The sequence below is a fragment of the Solanum stenotomum genome, chromosome 3 (assembly GCF_019186545.1).
Source record: "Solanum stenotomum isolate F172 chromosome 3, ASM1918654v1, whole genome shotgun sequence".
Taxonomy (NCBI): Eukaryota; Viridiplantae; Streptophyta; class Magnoliopsida; order Solanales; family Solanaceae; genus Solanum; species Solanum stenotomum.
Genome location: NC_064284.1, coordinates 4867712 through 4887030, shown reverse-complemented (window position 1 = coordinate 4887030; position 19319 = coordinate 4867712). Strand labels below are relative to the sequence as shown.

Sequence of the window (19319 nt, the reverse complement as noted above, 5' to 3'; positions counted from 1 at the left end):
ATGAAAAATAATTAACTAATAACAACTAAACATAACAGTGAATTAACTAATAGATGTAACAAAGCGGCAAAAATATAAAAAAATAAAAAGACTTAGACAAAGAAAAATAATAACAGTAGTTGAGCAAAATTAAGGGCAACTAATGATTGGACAAGAAATTGCGTGAACAAGAATTTGGACAAAAGATACGAGATCAAAAATCAACCAAAATACTAACGCATTTCGACGTAACAGTGAGAATAACAACAAGTAGTAACAACAAAAATTAATTAAAATCAAACCAATATCAGTAAACAAAGTAGTGGGTCATCGGAAAACTACTATATTCATCGGATAAAGTAAGAAATAAGAATAGTGGCCGGAGTTTGAACCCCTCCGGCCAGATCTGTAAAGAAAGACGAAGTGAAAGAAAGATTGTTTATTTACCGGAGTTGGAGCCACGCCGGTGGTTGTTGATAGTTGTTGTTGTCGACGGGATTCTGGTTGGGTTGGAGAAGAAGAGGCGAGTCTGGTTGGTTGCTCACGAGCTCGCAGTTTCGCTGGAGCTTTGCATCGAAATACCTGAAAACGGAAGAAAACCGTGAAAGGGAAAGTCGTTGTTGGTTTAGAGGTCTTGTTCGAGGGAGAACAGTGGTGGGTCTGTTGGTAATGGGTTTCGCCGGGAAAAGGAAAAGTAAAAGAGGTTTCTGGCTGCTCTTCTAGTCGGATGGAAGTTAGAAAAGAGGTGGTTCTCATTGTTTCAACTGCTGTTTGGGAGCTTGTTTCAGGCGGCAGGAGGTCTTTTGGGTTGTTTGTGTCGATTTTTGTATGTGTGTTGGCCATCTAGAAGCTCAAGTGGTTTTCAGTGTTATGCGAGCTCAGAGCTCGCTGTTCCCTAGAGCTAAAGCTCACCGGAAACAATGGAGAAAGGTTCGCCGGAAAATCAATGTGGTTTGAACTGTTTCTAAACTGTTGGTTGGTGGATCTTTAGAAACAATGAACAGAAAAATAAAATGGAGTTGGGGTTTTTGGTTGCCGGAGCTTTGCCGGATTCCGGGATGGTGGTGGCCGGAAAACCCACTTTTGTGAATAAAAATTTAAAAGTTTATAACCCTATTCTAAAAAATAAATTCACCACCACCTGACCTAATAGACAAACTATTCTTTATATAGGGAGTTGAAAACTACAATATCACTATTTTAAAATTGTGGGTTAAAATTACCGGTCAATAAAATATCTATGTATGAAATATTATCTATATCAGAATGAATTTTTGGATTATGCAAAATATCAAAATGAATATTAACAAATGTAACAGATAAAAATAAATATTAAAAAAAAGAATATATATATATATATAACGAACGTAACTAATGACATATAAAAAATGCAATTTTAAGATTAACTGATAAAAGAAAAATCCTAATTTTTGATAAATAAGGATAGTTATCGATAAACTTATTTAAAATTATAAAAAAAATTATTTTGAACTATTAAATAAATAAAACTTAAAAGTTATGAATTTTTGAAAATGTTAGGCCAAAATTAGGTGTCAACACCATACACTATATATATATATATATATTTAAAGAGGGAGATATTTTTATAATCAGTTTGGTGATTTTTTGATTTATTTTTACTTTGAAATCAAAACTGATTATGTCAAATTTTTAAAAAATAAATTGAAGTAAAAGAAATATTCAATTTGACTACATTTTTATTTAGTTCAATTTTTTATATTCAGTGAATACTTCTTAATACAAATATAAAGTGTGTGTGAATTTCTCATTCAAAAATTATCTTTTAAAGGTATCCTAGGAATTTGATTCAATTTTTTGAGATGTAAAGTAAAAAATTTAAAAGATTGTTTTTTCTAAGGCTACGAGGAATAATTATATTTTAGTTCAATTGGTTGAGAGGTGGCAATTTTTTAAATTGCTTTAGTTGAGGGACAGAAATGGTTAATGGGAAAGAGAGAGCTAATAAAGTTACTAATTAATAAAGAGCACAAAGAATTAAAAAAAAATGAAAAAGAGAGGATATTGAACAAGGAGCTAAAATATTTTGGAAGGAAAAGGGGGGAATTTGCGAAAAAATAAGGTCAGAGAGTGTGTGGTGTTAAAATGGGCCCCACAAATCTAAGTGTCAAAAATTAAAGGGTAAATAATAGAAATAACATATTTTTAAGGCAAAATTACAATCTATTCCTTAAAAGTTTATAATTACAGAAATCCCTCAAACGCATACAATAATATCAGCGTTGATACATTAATCTGATGCGCGAGATACATTAATCGTTAAGTAAGATACATTACATTTTATACATGATACACTAATCTGATGTACATTTTATACATGATACACTAATTTGATGCGCGAGATACAATAATATAAGCGCTGATACATTAATCTGATGCGCGAAAATGAGGGATTTTAGAGATTTGTAAAACTTATAGGGGATAATGATAATAAGTAAACTAAAAGATGGAATTTCTTTAATTTTTCTAAAATTAAATGGAGTCTCACACTACTATTGTTGGTTGGGCCTCAACCATATTAAAATTTTTCCGTCTTACAGAATAAAATTTTTCTTACTCTGTTTATGTCCTTTTGTAGTTCTCTTTCTTAGCTCTCTTTGACTTACCCAGATTCAAGTTGGAATTTTGAAGTTGTTGCTTAGTTTAAATTGGTAAATTTCTCATTCTCTAATTATACCTATAAATATCTATTGTTTTACTGTTTTATTGGAAATTTTTTGGGTGTATTTCACGTAAGAGGAGGAAAAGGTTAACAAACATGTTGGAGGTTTCCGGCGAGGGAGTGTAACAGGGATACCAGTTTTGTTTTCAACAAAAACGACGGAATGTGCATATGTCGTGGTTGTTAACAGTGTCAGAGTCTTTGAAAAAAGGAAAAAGAATTCACAACAGAGATGACACCAATGAGTTCTTTAACCTTCTTCACAGGTGGTCTCTTCTTCGCGACATAATTATCTTTCATGCTTCATAATATACCCAACTTAATTGAACAATTCTTTTTATCTTTTGACAAATGCTCTACAAGTTAATGTTGATTATTTCACACTTTATTTTATTATGTTCCTCAAATTATTTCTATTTTCTTGGTTCAAAATTAGGGTTCAGAAGAAAAGGCCATTGATTTGAATAGATCTACATGATAGTAATGAGTTATTTGTTATTTCTTTTGGGTACTTTTTTTTTTATTTTTTTTGTGTACTACTGATTGATCAACTGTGCTAATTTTTTTATCGATTCTGAGATGGGCTCAATTTGGTAAAATGATTCAGATTTGTGAATTGGTAATCTTTCAAATATGACTTGGTTCAGATATAACTTATACAGAAGAAATTATGTTAAAGAAGAATTCAAAAATGGTTAAGATGTCATGTTTGAGACACTATTGACTATTTAATTTGACATGCACCTTTAGTTGAGAAACAAATCAAATAGTGTGAAACCCTCTTTCATGAACATAGACCATTGTTTATAGTGCATCCTTCTTCATGCTTATTTAATTGTACATTAGTTGATTTTGAGCGGTAATTAATGGATTCATGCACTCTTCTTCTTTTTATGATTGATTTGGTTGATCGACGTTTGTAGATTAGATGGAACATCTATCTTAAATGTGATATTACATGGACTGATGTTGGCTGAGGAACTCAGAAGAATGTGAAACTTTCACTTATGCTTATGCAAGGTAATCCTTCTTTCTTCGTGTTTATTGTGCGTTTCTTACTTCATTCCAGCTTAAAACAAACTTAGTCATTGATAGGGCTCATTATAATTTTCTATGAAAATTGAAGCTTAAAGGACAATCAATTTCGTTTCCAATGAATTCCAGTCAGCTCCAACGAGAATTATGCTATTGTTACTGTCGATCAGGTAGGTGTATTTTCTAACAGACTTTCTTCACTGGTTTATCATTTTCTCTATTTCTATTGTTCACGATATCTTTTTGTATCTAACTGGATATAATGGATTAATAACAAGGCAACAATAATTGTGGTACCTCCTCCCTCTTTATTACTTTATTTTTAGTTAGATCTTCAATGTTTTAGCCATTGCTAGAAGTTGTGGAGTTAATTGCAAGAAGCTGTTATGAAAAGGGTATATAACCATTTAGACTTTGTTACTTGTTGTATTAGTTTTTTTAAGCTTATTTTACAAATTTATTTCTTAATTAAACTTTATTTGTAATCTTTGTTTGTTGGGTATTAATCCTTCCTTCTTCTTCCGGTAAATTGTTTTGTATATGAGATGTAGGTGAGACGAAGAGAAGCCCACATTTTTAGTATGTGCTCTTTCTACGTCCCCAGATTAAGAAGCATAAGGATAGGTAGAGCATGAGCTCTTGAAGACTAAGTTGTTGTATTATATGTTAAATGTAATAAAGGGATTTTCTTAGTGGTTTATACAACATCAATATAATATTATGTTATTCAAACTTAAGGTCTGATTTGATTGTGAATTGTGGGCGGCCCAAAGTAAGAAATGAACTTTTTGTTTTAGAACTACCTAACTTCCATATTTGAATGTGTAGCAGCCATTAAAAAAATATCGATTGAGTGCTTATAACATTAAGGTGGAATAGAACTACAAAAGGTTGGGCTTGATGTTCATACAAAAAATCAATGGTGAAGCTTGCCAATGGTAAATCAAATATGTACAAAGAGTTGATATGGTCGGTACTGTCAGGTGCAGCCTTTGGTAATATACATATGCTTAGAAAACACTTACCTAAATTTCCATTTTGCAAAAATAGGAGGATTGACAGTAATCTCAATTTCGATTGAGTTTTAGTTAACATTATTTTTGCAAATATTGTAACAATATTATACCAATGTTGTACAGAGAATTCTTACTCATTTTAATAACATGTTGGGCACGTTGGGCATGTTGGGCCCGTGCGATGCACGGGCGTTATCCTTCTAGTCTCATATACAGGAGAGTTGATTATAAAATTTAAAATGTTGGTCTGTTTTTTTTTTTAAAAGGGAAAAATGACAAATATACCCCCCAAATTATCGTAAATAGTATGCATATACCCTCCGTCATACTTTTGAGACATTGGTGCCCCTGCCGTCCAAAAACTAGAGCATATATACCCTTTATACTAACGGACATACACGTGTCATAATCTTATCCACCGACCGACATTTATTAAATATTAGATCGACGGATAAAATTGCGGCACGTGTCCCTATTTAGTCTTCCGTTAGAGCGAAGGGCATATATGCTCTAGTTTTTGGATGGCAAGGGCACCAATGTCCCAAAAGTATGACGGAGGGTATTTGCATACCATTTACGATAGTTCAGGGGCATATTTGTCCTTTTTCCCAAAAAATAAATAAAAACACAAGCCCCTTTTTTGTTGTTAACTCAAGATTGTTAACGTATATACTATTATTATATACTTTCAAAATTAAGTATCTTATCACTAATTAAGAGTTTCATACCTATCTTACACTTAGATACATGTATTTTTGCTACCAGATACGCAAAAATAGGGAAAAAGACTAGTGAGATTGAGGAGAGAAGCAAGCAAGATTCTTATGTTCCCAAAATACATGTGAATCATACTAGTAATGTGTATCTGGAGTGTTTCACACGTATCTGAGATAACAAATACATGAGAGAGTGGCAAGCGAGATAAGAGAAAAACAAAATAGGCGAAAGAAATCTAGATACAAGTGAATCTACTTGAATGCAATGTATATAAAAACAAATTACACATAAATTTGACCTCATTTATCCGAAATACATGTATCAAAATGTGATAGGATACATAATATTATAAACTAAAGTGTATCTAAATAATTAACTCTTAAATAAATAGAATTTAGATAATTACCCTCAAGAAACCAAAATAATCGAAAGACAAAATATCTGATCCTACAAAAAAAAACAAAAAATTTAAACAAGAAAGAGGGTTTTGGGGCTCAAATAGAGCCCATTAGGTCCACAGTCGAATAGAGCAATGCCACAAGCTTCTCAGACAAGCTTAAAGATCCAAGAAATTCCCCTTTCGTCACTCCGGTGAGTGTGACGCCACTCTTATTTCCCCATATATAATCTACATTAACAGCGACACATAGAGAGAGCTAAGCAGCTACGAATATACAAACACCCAAAAGAGCAAATTATTGCGGAAATGGCGAATCCTCCGAAGCCATGGAAAGCTGAGTATGCAAAATCATCGCGTTCAGCATGCAAAACTTGCAAAAGTATTATTGACAAAGAAGTTTTCAGAATTGGAAAAATGGTCCAATCCACTCATTTTGATGGATTAATGCCGGTATGTCTCAATTTCCCTTTCCAACTTTTCACCTTGCAGTGTTTGTTTTGAAATTCATCTCTTTCTTTTCTATTTTGAATTTCTTTTCACTTTGTACCTTTTCCATGCCTATTTTATTGTTTTCTTGTTTTCTTTTTCTTCTCTAAAGTAATTTTCTGGAAGTTTTTGCCTGTTTACTTTTTTTTTTTGTCTTGTGTGGGTTTCTCCCATTTCGTTTTTCACATGCTTGATGTGGGTATACACTTCATGGGGACATGATCAGTTTTCTAGGATAGGGAAAGGTAGACATTATGGTGAAACTCACTCTTGTGTGCACTATTTTGACTTGGTGAGTTATTATTAGAATTAGAAATTCGGTGGATGGTTACAACAACAACATACTCAGTGGTGTATGCGGACCTTAACCTTGCCACATGGAGGTAGAGCGGCTCTTTACTAAAGACCTTTGACTCAAGTAATGATGAAAAAGAAACTGCAAAAGCCGAGAAGACATAGCAAATAATAGGGAAAACATTAAATAGCATTTAACAACAACTAAGGAATGATAAAAACAACAAAATAATGCGATAACCAAAGCACAAGTTGACGATATGAGTTGCTTCCATTGTAGTTTTGTTTGTTAATCCACTAGGGTAACAGGGAAATTTCAACTACACATGAGACAAACGGTATATGTATGCTATTGATGGAAGTATGATTATCAGTCCTATATGTGTTATGACCTGCTGATTCTTGAGATCTGAAGACCCTTAAAAAAAATTAGTTTGTTAGTTGATGCCTCAAACACCACCACTTGCTGGGGTATGTAGCTCTTATTCTACTGGTAAATTTGGTATCATAGGTTCCCTTATGATACTCATTGCTAATGAGTTAAGAATCTTAAGATTTGTTTCTGTTATATTTTTCATTTTTCGTCCTTGTTTACAAGCTTTTAGTTAAGTTCTGCTTTATGTTGTCACTGATCTTCCTTTTATCACTCCACTTTTTGTCCATTTAATTGGTTCTTGTTTTTTGATTCAGATGTGGCATCATGCTAACTGCATCTTGAGGAAAGCAAAACAGATAAAATCGTATGCCGCTTCCATTTCCAAATATTACTGTTAAATTGTGGTTTGGTGATACTAGAAAGAACTTTATTTTCCATTGACTTGTATTTTGGTGTTAGCCTGGAAGATGTTGAAGGGGTTGACCAGTTGCGGTGGGAGGATCAGCAGAAGATAAGGGAATATGTACAGGTTGGTGGATCCTCAAACATCCCTACTCCGGCTGCAGTGGAATGTGGTATTGAAGTATCTCCAGCCTCTCGTGCTTCCTGTCGGCACTGCAACCAAAAGATTGTTAAAGGGGAGGTTGGTTTTGTCACTTAGTATGCTTTACTTAGCTACTACTACTACTACTACTACTAATTCTTGGTTAAATTCTGAATCTGCCGTGATTCCTTTCCTGGGGATTATTAGTTAGTCTTGGTTGAACATTGCCATAAATCATCAGGGCCTCAGTTCTTTTTGGTGCAAGCACCTGAACAGTATGTGTTTCTTGGGTCATTTTTCTCTTTACTTGAGAGAAAATGTTATTTTATACAAAGACTAATATCTAGGCATGAGACAAGTTTTTTTCTCAAAATTAAATGACAAATGATGTAGTTTAAAAGATTGTATGCAGATCTGTAACATTGTCAGAGCTTTGAATATCATATCACCTGCTCATAAAGCATAAAATAAAGATAAAATGGATAGAGCACTATATTTTCTTAAATACTTGCTATCTGTGTTAGGTACGCATATCATCAAAACCTGAAGGTCAACGTGCTAAGTCGCTGGCATGGCATCATGCGAAGTGTTTCTCTGAAATATCTTCGACTACCCAGGTTGAAAAGCTATCTAATTGGGATAGCCTCTCAGCTGCTGATCAGGCAGCTGTTCTATCCCTGTTTAAGAGTTCTACATTGGCAGGTAATAAGAACTTTGCTCTGTTGATTGCACATCACTGTTGTGGTTGAATACTCTTTTCTGCCCTCTTTAGCAACTAATGTGTTTGACAATTGTCTTAGGTAACAAAACTGATCCCAAGGAGGAACTAGCACAAGAATCAACATCTAAGGCTGGTGCTAAAAGGAAAAAACCCAGTAACAACAGTGAGAAATCAAAGCTTGCTAAAGCTGAAGCTGATGTTTCTACTGGCAAAAAAGTGGTTGACAGAAACATTGACAACGTGAAGGATGAACTCTCTAAAGCATCTGAGCTGGAGAGCCAATTGGAGGCACAGACTAAAGCCCTATGGGCACTCAAGGATGATCTCAAAAAGCATGTCAGTACAGGAGAGTTGCGAGAGATGCTTGAAGCTAATGATCAGGAATCTTCAGGATCAGAGCTTGATCTTCGAGATCGCTGGTGTGGTTTTTCTGCTGGTTAATCTGATATATTTTAGATGTGGCATTGGTCACTTATGATGCATCCAATAATTTTCTTTTCAATTGCCAACTTTAGGGTAGTTTGTAGTAGAATAGTCTTGGATTTTGAGTGATGTGGGCTTTCTTTTCCTTACTTAGTTTCCTATATCCATTGTTCGATGTCACCTCTTCTTTCTTTTGGATTTCTTTGTTTGTTGAAGGCAAAAGAAGTATGCAATATTGGATGGAATTTTTGTGCCGCACTCATACATTTTCTTTATTTTTTTTCTTGGCTTTATCCAGTGCCGATGCGATGCATTTTGGAGCGCTCCCCAAATGTCCCCTTTGTTCAGGACACCTTCGATATTCTGGAGGCATGTATAGATGTCATGGCTATTTGTCAGAATGGAGCAAGTGTTCATACTCTGTCACTGACATAAAACGTCATAAAGGAAAATGGAAAATTTCTGAAAAAACCAGCAACGAGTTTCTTCTCAAGGTACATGGTTAACAAATTCTAAATATGATACATAAGTATGAGCAGCACTTTAAAGATTCCCTTTTACCCTCAACTTGTATTTGTATTAGAGGTATGGATCAATGTTATGCTGCTCTTTGATTGTAAAAATTATTTTTTTGTTCAGTGGTATAAGGGACAAAAGTCAAAAAAACCAGAAAGGATACTGCTTCCGGCTACACCCAGCAAGGAATCTGTGAGCCAGGCTGCTAATGGGCTGTCTCAGGGTGAAAACCTAGAGGATCTAAAAGTTGCTTTGATTGGATTGTCCAGAGATTCCAAGGTAAGGCTTTTCCTTTCTTTTTTCCTCAATTTCTCTTTAGGGGTCACTCATGAGTATTTGAGGTTATACTCTTTCCCTCTGTGATTTTTGTCCAGCTTATTAATACACTATTTTCAATTTAATAGGAGAACTGGAAGAGCAAAATTGAGGAAGCTGGTGGACGGGTGCATGCCAAGTTGAAGAAAGGTGCTTTAAGTCTTAGAATTTAGGTTTAAAATTTGTCAGTCCTTGTCAGTGGCGGCTCAAGCTAATTAGTGGCCAAAGCCAAAAATAAGTTGGAGGCCTAAATTTTAATTATTTTTTTATATCTGAGATTTAAGTTATTTCTTTCTTTTAATAAAAAAAGTCTTATTTTTTTATGATCTTAAACTAAAGATATATACATATATATATACCAAAATATTTTTTAATCTTGTGATCTTAAAGATATCATGTGGAAGTTAAATTTAAAAATTGATCTATAAAAAAGAAACATTCTTTAATGTTTCGACACAAATTAAAACGTTAAAAAAAATTTAAGATAATTTTATTATTACTATAAAATTAGTCCCTTCGGGCATATGCCTCATCTTTAAAGGCATTGGGCCATCCCTGGTCCTTGTTATATTCTAAACGTTTGAAGTATTTGGACTTGCAGACACAGATTGCTTAGTTGTAATAGGGACGTGGAATGATCAAGATTCTGAGATAAAGAAGGCCAGGTAACTCCTTGCAGGTTGCAACAATACATTTTACCCTGTCAAATTCTTCATTTCTAGCTGCTTCATTCTGACAGGAGACTGAAAGTGCCAGTAGTCAGGGAGGATTATTTGGTGGATAGTATCAACAGAAAGAAAAAACTTCCTTTTGGCTTGTATAAATTAGAAGCTAATGGTGAGACTCAAAGCATGAAAACTGTCAAAGTAAAAGGGAGGAGTGCGGTTCATGAGTCATCCAGATTGGAAGATACAGGACACATTCTTGAGGACAAGACCAGCATTTATAATACGACTTTAAATATGTCAGACCTCTCAAGTGGCATTAATAGGTGATGCATCCATATTTTTTCCTCTGAAATATGCAGTTGCAATCTAGTAGCTGTCTTTTTCTTCTCTTTTCGTACATTATTCTGTGTTTCACTTTTGGTCTTTCTGCATCACTAATTGAGATGTCTCTGGTATTGATAGGTGTTTCACTTTTGGTCTTTCTGCATCACTAATCTAGGTTTCTAAAAAAAGAAGGAAAAATATATTTAGTGGGAATTGATCTCTAGTCCTTGATCTTCTTGTAACATGGGTCCTATGGGTGCCTACAGATAATATTAGATTAATTTTAGAAAATATATACATAAAATACCTATGGGTTTACGAGCCCCAATCTTTGCCTATAAATTTACCCCTGGTTTGAATTTACCTAAACCAAATTTATAAAGTAATGAATATATCTCTACAGCTACATGAGTAATAGAATATTCTTTTAAATATCATTTGGTTTTGGAAATAGCTCGGTTTTCCATGCTGCCGAGGTAGTCAAACCTCTTCAATTTATAAAGTAGCTCTATTATTATAGTGGAGAGTGATTTCTATCTGTAACTTTGCCCATGTGAGTTCCTGGTTTTGTTTGATCATATGGTAGTTTGGCCTTTTTGTTTCTGTTATCTGCAGTTACTACATCCTTCAAATTATTGAAGAGGACAAAGGGTCAGACTGTTATGTTTTTCGCAAATGGGGTCGCGTTGGAAATGAGAAAATTGGAGGAAACAAGTTGGAGGAGATGTCTAAATCAGATGCAATACAACATTTTAAGCGTTTGTTTCTTGAGAAGACCGGGAACTCATGGGAAGCATGGGAACAAAAGAAAAATTTTCAGAAGCAACCTGGCAGATTTTATCCTCTGGATATTGTTAGCCACCTCCTCTCGCCTCAAGTCTTTAAACATTTTGCTTCTTTTTTTTTGGGTTGCACCCCTAGTGTTCTTCTCTAATAACACCTTAATTTTATTATTTTTGTGCTATAGAAATGTCAAGAACCTTCACCAAGTACTCAGGTTTCAAAATGATTTACTTTGTAGGATTATGGGGTTGACAAAAAACCCACCTCTAAGAGTAATATCAATGACACAAACAGCAAACTTGCCCCTCCATTGATGGAGCTGATGAAGATTCTCTTTAATGTTGAGACATACAGGTTAAATAAAATCTCACTGTTGAACTCCTTGTATGTTTTAGAAATGCAGCTGAACCCACAAGTGATGCAGGGCTGCTATGATGGAATTTGAGATAAATATGTCGGAGATGCCACTAGGAAAGCTGAGTAAAAGGAATATCCAAAAAGGTACATTTGTTCAGCTATCTACTTCTATTGGGTATCTCCTCTGTCTATCTATGTGGTGTTTAAGGTCATCTGCTTACTTGTTCCTGATAATGTTTCTGGTACTTAGGTTTTGAGGCATTAACGGAGATACAAAATCTGTTCAGCAGCACTAATCATGATCCAACTGTCAAGGAGACCCTTCTTGTTGATGCAAGCAATCGCTTTTTCACAGTCATACCATCTATTCATCCTCATGTTATTAAAGATGAGGATGATTTTAAGTTGAAGGTGAAACCTCTTTACTTGATATCAATGTTGTTTGATTTGACAACCACTCTGCCAACTGTGTTGTGCCATCTTAGGTTTTTGAGGATCGCCACCAAGTTAAATTTTTTTAACCAACTGCCATGCCTCCATGCAATCTTGAGGCATTGTTTCCACTTAATGGAGGTGGCCTAAATCTGAGTCTAGATTTTAGCATTTTCTTTTTTTCAGCAACCACTTATTAGCTCTTTAATAGATTTGAATCGTTCATATCTTATACAAAGTCTTGAAATCATTAAGACCTTCCCATAAAAGTTTCATTAACGTACCGGTTACTGCTATTCTGTTTCTTACACCACCATGATACTACCACCGGTTGCCTCTACCAGCTTCTACCGCCGGCCTCGACATCACAACCACTAGCGTCACTTACTACCAGCAAACCATCAGCCATCACCACCAACCACTTCCACCATTACTAGCCATCAGCCCATCGCCAACACCAACCCCCTCCATCACACAACTACCACCACCAACCACCTCCACCACCCACCTTCACTGCATAACCACTACCAACAACCACATCCACCGCACAATTATCACCACACAACCACCAATCCATTGCTAGCCACCACCATTACTCTTCACCATCCACTGCAATCTATTTGTTTTCTCCACATCCAATTCTACCTTTTCCAATTCTGTCAGTATAAGAGTGATACTTCCCATTTCCCTGTCTTGTAATTTTCTTATAAACACTATTTCCAAACTTCATTACTATACCATTCAGCAACAGTTCAGTGGGGATTATTTTCGATACTATATGGATTCGAGAAGCATCTTTTAAAGTGTTCCCATGCATCCACATGTCTTGCTGCATTCTAACTTTCTTCATATCTCCAATTTTCATTCTGATGAGAGTCAGAACTCACCCCGGTCCTTTAGTTTGTTTCCATTGGCCTGTTCCATGGGACTTAAGACCTGTTTGAGCACTCTGGTTTTCCATTCCATAACTGTTTTTATAACATCTTCCCACCGCTCCTCCTTTTCTGCACAACTCCATAACCAATTGTATAGTAGGCTTTTGTTTTGTATTTGGTTTGTATATCTAATCACCCTCTATTTATTTTTCCCGTAGCACCAGAGTCCATTTCATTAGGTGAAACTTTGTCTTGATTTCCTTCCCATTAGAAACATCTTGTAATCTTGACTCAAGGCTGAAATGGAAGATATTTTGTAAGATTCAGATGAGCCCCAAGGACGTTGGTCTAGGGGGTAAGACGGCAACGCTTAATGATTTGTAGAATGTTTGAGCCATATTTATCAACTGAAATTGCTTGTAATTGCTTTCTTTTTTTCTTTTCACATATTTAAAGATCATGCATTGCTTGTTTGGAATTCTAGGTTTCCTCATCTTTTGGTATTAATCATAAGACTAATTGCTAAATCTGTATGAGTTCTTTTAAGTTTATGTAGTAAGTTCATGGAGTGAGTTAAGAGGACATACTCTGACTGAGATAGCTGCCTCTTCAATATCCCACGTGTTACTGTTTCTTTGGCTAACCTGCTGTTGGATATTTTACTCAGCGTCTCTTCTAGCAAACCTCATTTGGGTGCCAGGATACCAGCTAACTTATGCCCCGTGTATTTGGTGACAGATAAAAATGCTGGAAGCTCTTCAGGACATTGAAATAGCTTCACGACTTGTTGGCTTTGACATTGACAATGATGACTCGCTGGATGAGAAGTATAAGAAGCTACAGTGTGATATATCTCCACTTCCTCATCAAAGTGAAGATTATCGAGTTATTGAAAAGTATCTCCAAAATACTCATGCTCCTACACATAAGGTGGGCTTGTGACTCCCCCTTCCTCTAACCGTCTTTTCCCCTGGAGCTTGCTAGTTGTTTACTTCAATCTTTTTGTGTTTTGTACTTCTGGAAACCCAAAATGGATCTATAAGCACACTTTGGCTGGCGGTGGTGAGAGCACTACCGGCATAGATGCAACTGAATCCTCTCCCTGCCGTCTTTAAAATCTTTAGCTATCTACCTACTTATTGAAGCGATTTGAAAAAGACATGTTTTATGTTTTTCAAGTTTTTGAAAAAAAGAGAGGGTATGTGCTAATGTTTGCAATTTTCTCAGGACTGGGTTCTAGAAGTCGAAGAAGTGTTCTCTCTCGAACGTAAAGGGGAATTTGACAAGTTTAAACCTTGCAAAGAGAAACTGAAGAACAGAATGCTTCTATGGCATGGTAAGGTTAAACACACATCAAGGCGACCTGTCAACGGGAGGATTTATCAGTTGAATGGCTCACAATTTACATTGTATTGAAATTTAAGGTTATGAGACTATTATTAAACTACGAAAAGAGAATTTAACTGCATCGAAAAACTTTTCAGGTTCACGTTTGACAAACTTTGTGGGTATACTTAGCCAAGGACTAAGAATTGCTCCTCCAGAAGCCCCTGCTACGGGGTACATGGTATCACCTGCCCCTTACATTAACATCTTGTACTTTTTGAATTGACCTCTGTTTCTTAGCTACTCTTTTGTCCGTATATGAAGGCATTTACTAAGCTTTACACCTATCTGATGTGCAATGTCTTTACCTACATTGTAGTTTGGAAAGGGAATATACTTTGCTGATATGGTCAGTAAAAGTGCACAATATTGCTTCACTGATCACAAGAATCCTGTTGGGTTTATGCTTCTCAGTGAAGTTGCTTTAGGTGAGGTTTATGAGCTAAAGGCAGCCAAGGTGAGTAAATACAGTAGGATTGCCATACCATACTGCTGTTATTTTGTTCATTCAGCGTGTTGTCCTATCTCTCTTTGTCTGCATTTAATTACCCGGTACTTATGATATTTATTGCGGCTTTGTTTGGCTTCCATGTAGTACATGGACAAACCTCCTAAAGGGAAGCACTCTACTAAGGGTCTTGGCAAGACAGTACCTGAGAGATCAGATTTTGTGAACTGGAGGGATGAAGTTGTGGTTCCGTGTGGAAAACCAGTAACATCAAATGTTAAGAACTCTGAGCTTCTGTACAATGAATACATAGTCTACGACGCTGCTCAAGTAAGTGTTCTTATCAACATTAGGTCTGTTTCTTGATAGAGTTTGGCAATAAACCTTTTGAGAGTATCCAACATCTATTCTTGTTTGATGCAACACCGCCTCTATCCATGAATTGGATGAACGATAGGGTTATGTATTTACTTTTGCTTCTTTCCTATAAATCAGTAGGTTTATGTATTTCGTGAACATCAGAATTTCATGCCACCAACATAAAGCAAGGAAGCGTTGTAATGAATTAACCCCGTTACAGCAGTTTCTTAGTTGATACAGAGTAGTAGTTCAATTATTTCACATTTTGATGTCAGGGTCGCCTAATAGCTGTGTGCAGAAATCAGTTAGGATCTTTATCTTTTAACAATTGTTACATATTTTTATATCATGTTCAAACTTCTTTCATGACATTCTTCAGTTGTGGGGGTGGGGACATGAATTATAGATGAACATACTGATGGATTGACTGCTTTGAATTTCTGTGTTCTGCAGGTAAAGCTGCAATTCTTAGTCAAAGTGAGGTTTAATTTCAAGCGGTGAAGTTATGATTCAGACTTGTAAATACGTGTGTTTTGTAAAAAGATAGTTTCACTCCATATCAGTGAAAACTGCACTTTCTTACCCATCATGTGCAGGCTTGACATTGTCTTTTGTTGTGTATGGGGAGGGCTAGATCTCATTTTGGGGTTTTTAGGAGGAGATCGCTTCCTGCACATGTAAATGTCTCTTTGTAAGAGATGAAATCATGTTTCTATTTTTCGACAATGATGCTTAGCTTTCTGGTAAAGATTAACATTAGCAGTATTAACTTGAGAGCTCTCACTGTTAGCTGTAGCCGAAGCTGCTTTTGCTCTGCAATTTCCTCGAGATTGCTACAGGTTTGCTTAGCGTCCTTTCTGCTGCTACTTTCTTACTAGTTGCGAAGAAAGTTTGACATGAAACTAGTTAGAGTTGCATGGTTTCTCCTGGTTTTGCTTTCTTGCTACATCATGAACTGTTTGAAGTCCTAACAAGTTAACCAACTATGAATGGCTATAACATGAAAGATGGTAATATTAATTTATGGAAAAGAAAAGGAATTTTCATAATGTTTATCAACTTTAACGAGCATGGAAGCCTTGAAGCACATTTTGACTTGTCCAATTCAATCCATCTAAAAAATTAGACCATGTCCCCTAAATTGATTCATGAGAAGTCAAAATATTTTTAAAGAGGTTGTCTTCGTTTGATATATAAATTATGGAAGGACAAAAAATTAGAACTTTTTAAGGACTGACCAGATAGATTTATGATTCGCCTTTTAGTTCATTTTAACTTAGAATGAAGTGTGAATAACACACTCAATTTTTTTTTTTTTAAAGTATTGGGAATGCCAGTTTGATACTAAAATTATTACTCGGTAGAGAAATACATTTCTCTCTTTTACTACACTCTCTTGATGGTGTTTTATCTTCACTTTATTTTATAATTAGAGGAATTCCAAGAGATTCGGGCATCTCCAACCCTAATCTCTATTTTACTCTCTAAATATAGAGTTCTCTATTTTTTTTAGACAATCAACTCCAACACAATTCTTTATTTTACTCTTTAAAAAAGAATCTTTTTCTCTCTCCTCAAATATTATATTATTATTTTTATTATTTCATAATATCACCCTTTATTTCCTTTTTTTTTTTTCCAAATAATCACTTTATATAATTTTCATGTAACATAAAATTTTATTTTTTCAAATTCTTTACTTAATATAAAATTATATTTTTTCCTAAATTTATAAATAACATAAATTGCTAGTTAATATTATATAATGTAGAAATTAATAGACAATTCAAATAAAAGTGAAATTATTAATGAAATATAATTACATAAATACTCTACTTTCAAGATTATTATGTTGCTCCCGTAAATGCTCTATTAATGCATTATGGACTTCCAATGAGCATTTTTATCCTTAATTATTTTATGCTAAAGATGTTCAAATTAGAGATTTTCATGCAACAAGAACAACTACGAATAATTGAAAAAAGAAATCAACAAGTACAACCGCAATCACAACTACACTAATTATGTGGATCACACTATTTTTTTCCAAAAATTGTTAAATCTGAAATGACCTACCGGATTACTAAATTATCGTTGTGATAAAATTATTATGTTATATATTGTCATCTTGTATTTAAATTATTATGTCATGTATTGTATTTTTAAATTAATATTTTCATCTTATCATTTTAATTTTGTGCATTCTTCATAGTGAAAATTAATAATGATATCAAACTATATTAAAGTGACGAAAATTAAAAAAATTGAAATATTATAAATTCGAGATGAAAGTAGTATATATTAAATAATATATTTTTTAAAATGTTATATTACATTTAAAATGAATTACTAATATTAGAGATTAATTAATGGTCTTATATAGAAAATAACATGTTAACTACAAAACAATAGAAATAAAAATAATAAAATAATGAAAAAAGTGAAATAGAGAGGTAGTTCTCCAGAACTACTATTCACCTCTCTATAAATGGAGAAGAGAGAGTTATTTAGAGGATAGTTGGAGAGCTCATTCTCTATTTTACTCTCCAAATATAGAGAATGGAGAGTAAAATAGAGTGGGGTTGGAGTCTTGGAGATGGTCTTATTATTTGTAAATATGCTGAATTTAATACATTTTCTCTGGGTTTCTTGCATGGACGAAGAGAAAAATAGAGTCCATGGCGTTTTTTATTTGTATGGTGACTACAATCTGAATACAATTTCATGAATGACGTAGAGAAGATAATAATCATCAATTGTATGAAAAAACATGGATGGTGAAGATAAAGAATTACAATATGAAGAATTGTTAAAAAAAGCAGAAGAAAAGAATAATGAAACCTGTAGAGTATACTAAATGAAAACTTCCCTCCAATTTGATTTCACAGAGAGATATTGGGCCTTTCCAAATAACTGGGCCTTCAACTGCATCCTAATTGGGCCTTCGAACGCTCATACCGGGTCGTTTGCACTTTCATCCCTATTTTGTGTTGGTTTTAAACATTTTCCCCTCAAGACAAATAATTTATTTCGATTTCACATCATAATTTACCACAAGTTAATAAGGCGCAAGTTTGATTTCTCAAAGGGAAATATTAAAAATCAACTCATTTGAACGGCAAATTGTGCAACAAAATGTTGATAACTGAAGATTTGTCGAAAATTAAGACAATATTGTGGTTTCAATTTCTATATGATTGCCTACCAAAGTTCAAATAAGTCTTGCTATAAAACTTACAAACGAAAATTTTGCTTAAAAAATTGTCTTGGAACTTTAGCATAATATATTGGAGTATCACCTTTAAAAAAATTTAATTTTACCAAACTATCTTGAGTTTACTTATAGGACAGTTTCAAACTCCAACAGTAGTGTGATGGATTTTCACAACTCCAGCATATTTTTGTCCCAATATACTTTTCTTTTTCGTGTTAAAAAGTTGCTAAACTATGAATAGTTTTGATGTGATGGCAAAAACTTAAAACGGTCCCAAAAGTGGCTATTCGCCAAATTCTTCCCAAAATTCCTACAAAATGAAAAAGTCCGAATCTCTTGGGTTTACATGCTATTGGGCTTATTTGTGGGCTTACATATATTGGGCCTATTAGATGATCCTTCACCAGATGCTTGTTTGGTATCGTCATTGTCATTCTATAGTGTATATTCAAAGATATTTTTTCTATACCAACAACAACATATGCAGTATAATTCCACAAGGTAGGATGTACACAAACCTTATTCGTGTCATTACGGGGTAGGGATGTTGTTTTTTATAGACTCTTGACTCAGATGCTATACCATATGTATAAATATTTTTGTATTCTATATGTTTTAGAGTGTATAATCAGAATATATATTTTAAAATATTGTTTTGTAGTATATCATATGTGTAAATGATGTGTAATATTTATACCACACACATACCTTACATTTATCCATGAATTATGTGTAATTTTTAAATATTTTTATACATACCTTACATCATTGCCATTATATGTATGTATTTTTATATTTTTATTATTAAGTAAAAGAAAATTATTTAACGAGAAAATATCAATGGATTTGCATTGGGTTGGTAGGAATATAATTTAGTTTTGTTCCTATGAAATGTAGCAGATTACCGAAAAATGTCTATACCGTTCATTGTAATTTTTTTGTAAAAAAT

The 19319-nt window shown here is 34.2% G+C and overlaps 1 protein-coding gene across 1 annotated transcript; it reads left to right on the top strand.

Annotated features, from left to right (window-relative positions):
- Window positions 1–6002: 6002 nt before the first annotated feature.
- On the top strand, window positions 6003–15876 carry LOC125858533 (poly [ADP-ribose] polymerase 1). Its single transcript, XM_049538335.1, has 20 exons — window positions 6003–6298; window positions 7319–7368; window positions 7464–7647; window positions 8073–8250; window positions 8349–8688; window positions 8991–9186; window positions 9332–9487; window positions 9613–9673; window positions 10125–10188; window positions 10263–10514; window positions 11131–11368; window positions 11537–11652; window positions 11723–11799; window positions 11906–12066; window positions 13701–13892; window positions 14190–14298; window positions 14447–14529; window positions 14668–14805; window positions 14944–15126; window positions 15610–15876. Exons 1-20 carry the CDS (start codon window positions 6155–6157, stop codon window positions 15655–15657), a joined length of 2970 nt encoding a protein of 989 aa, XP_049394292.1. The 5' UTR covers window positions 6003–6154; the 3' UTR covers window positions 15658–15876.
- Window positions 15877–19319: the final 3443 nt, after the last annotated feature.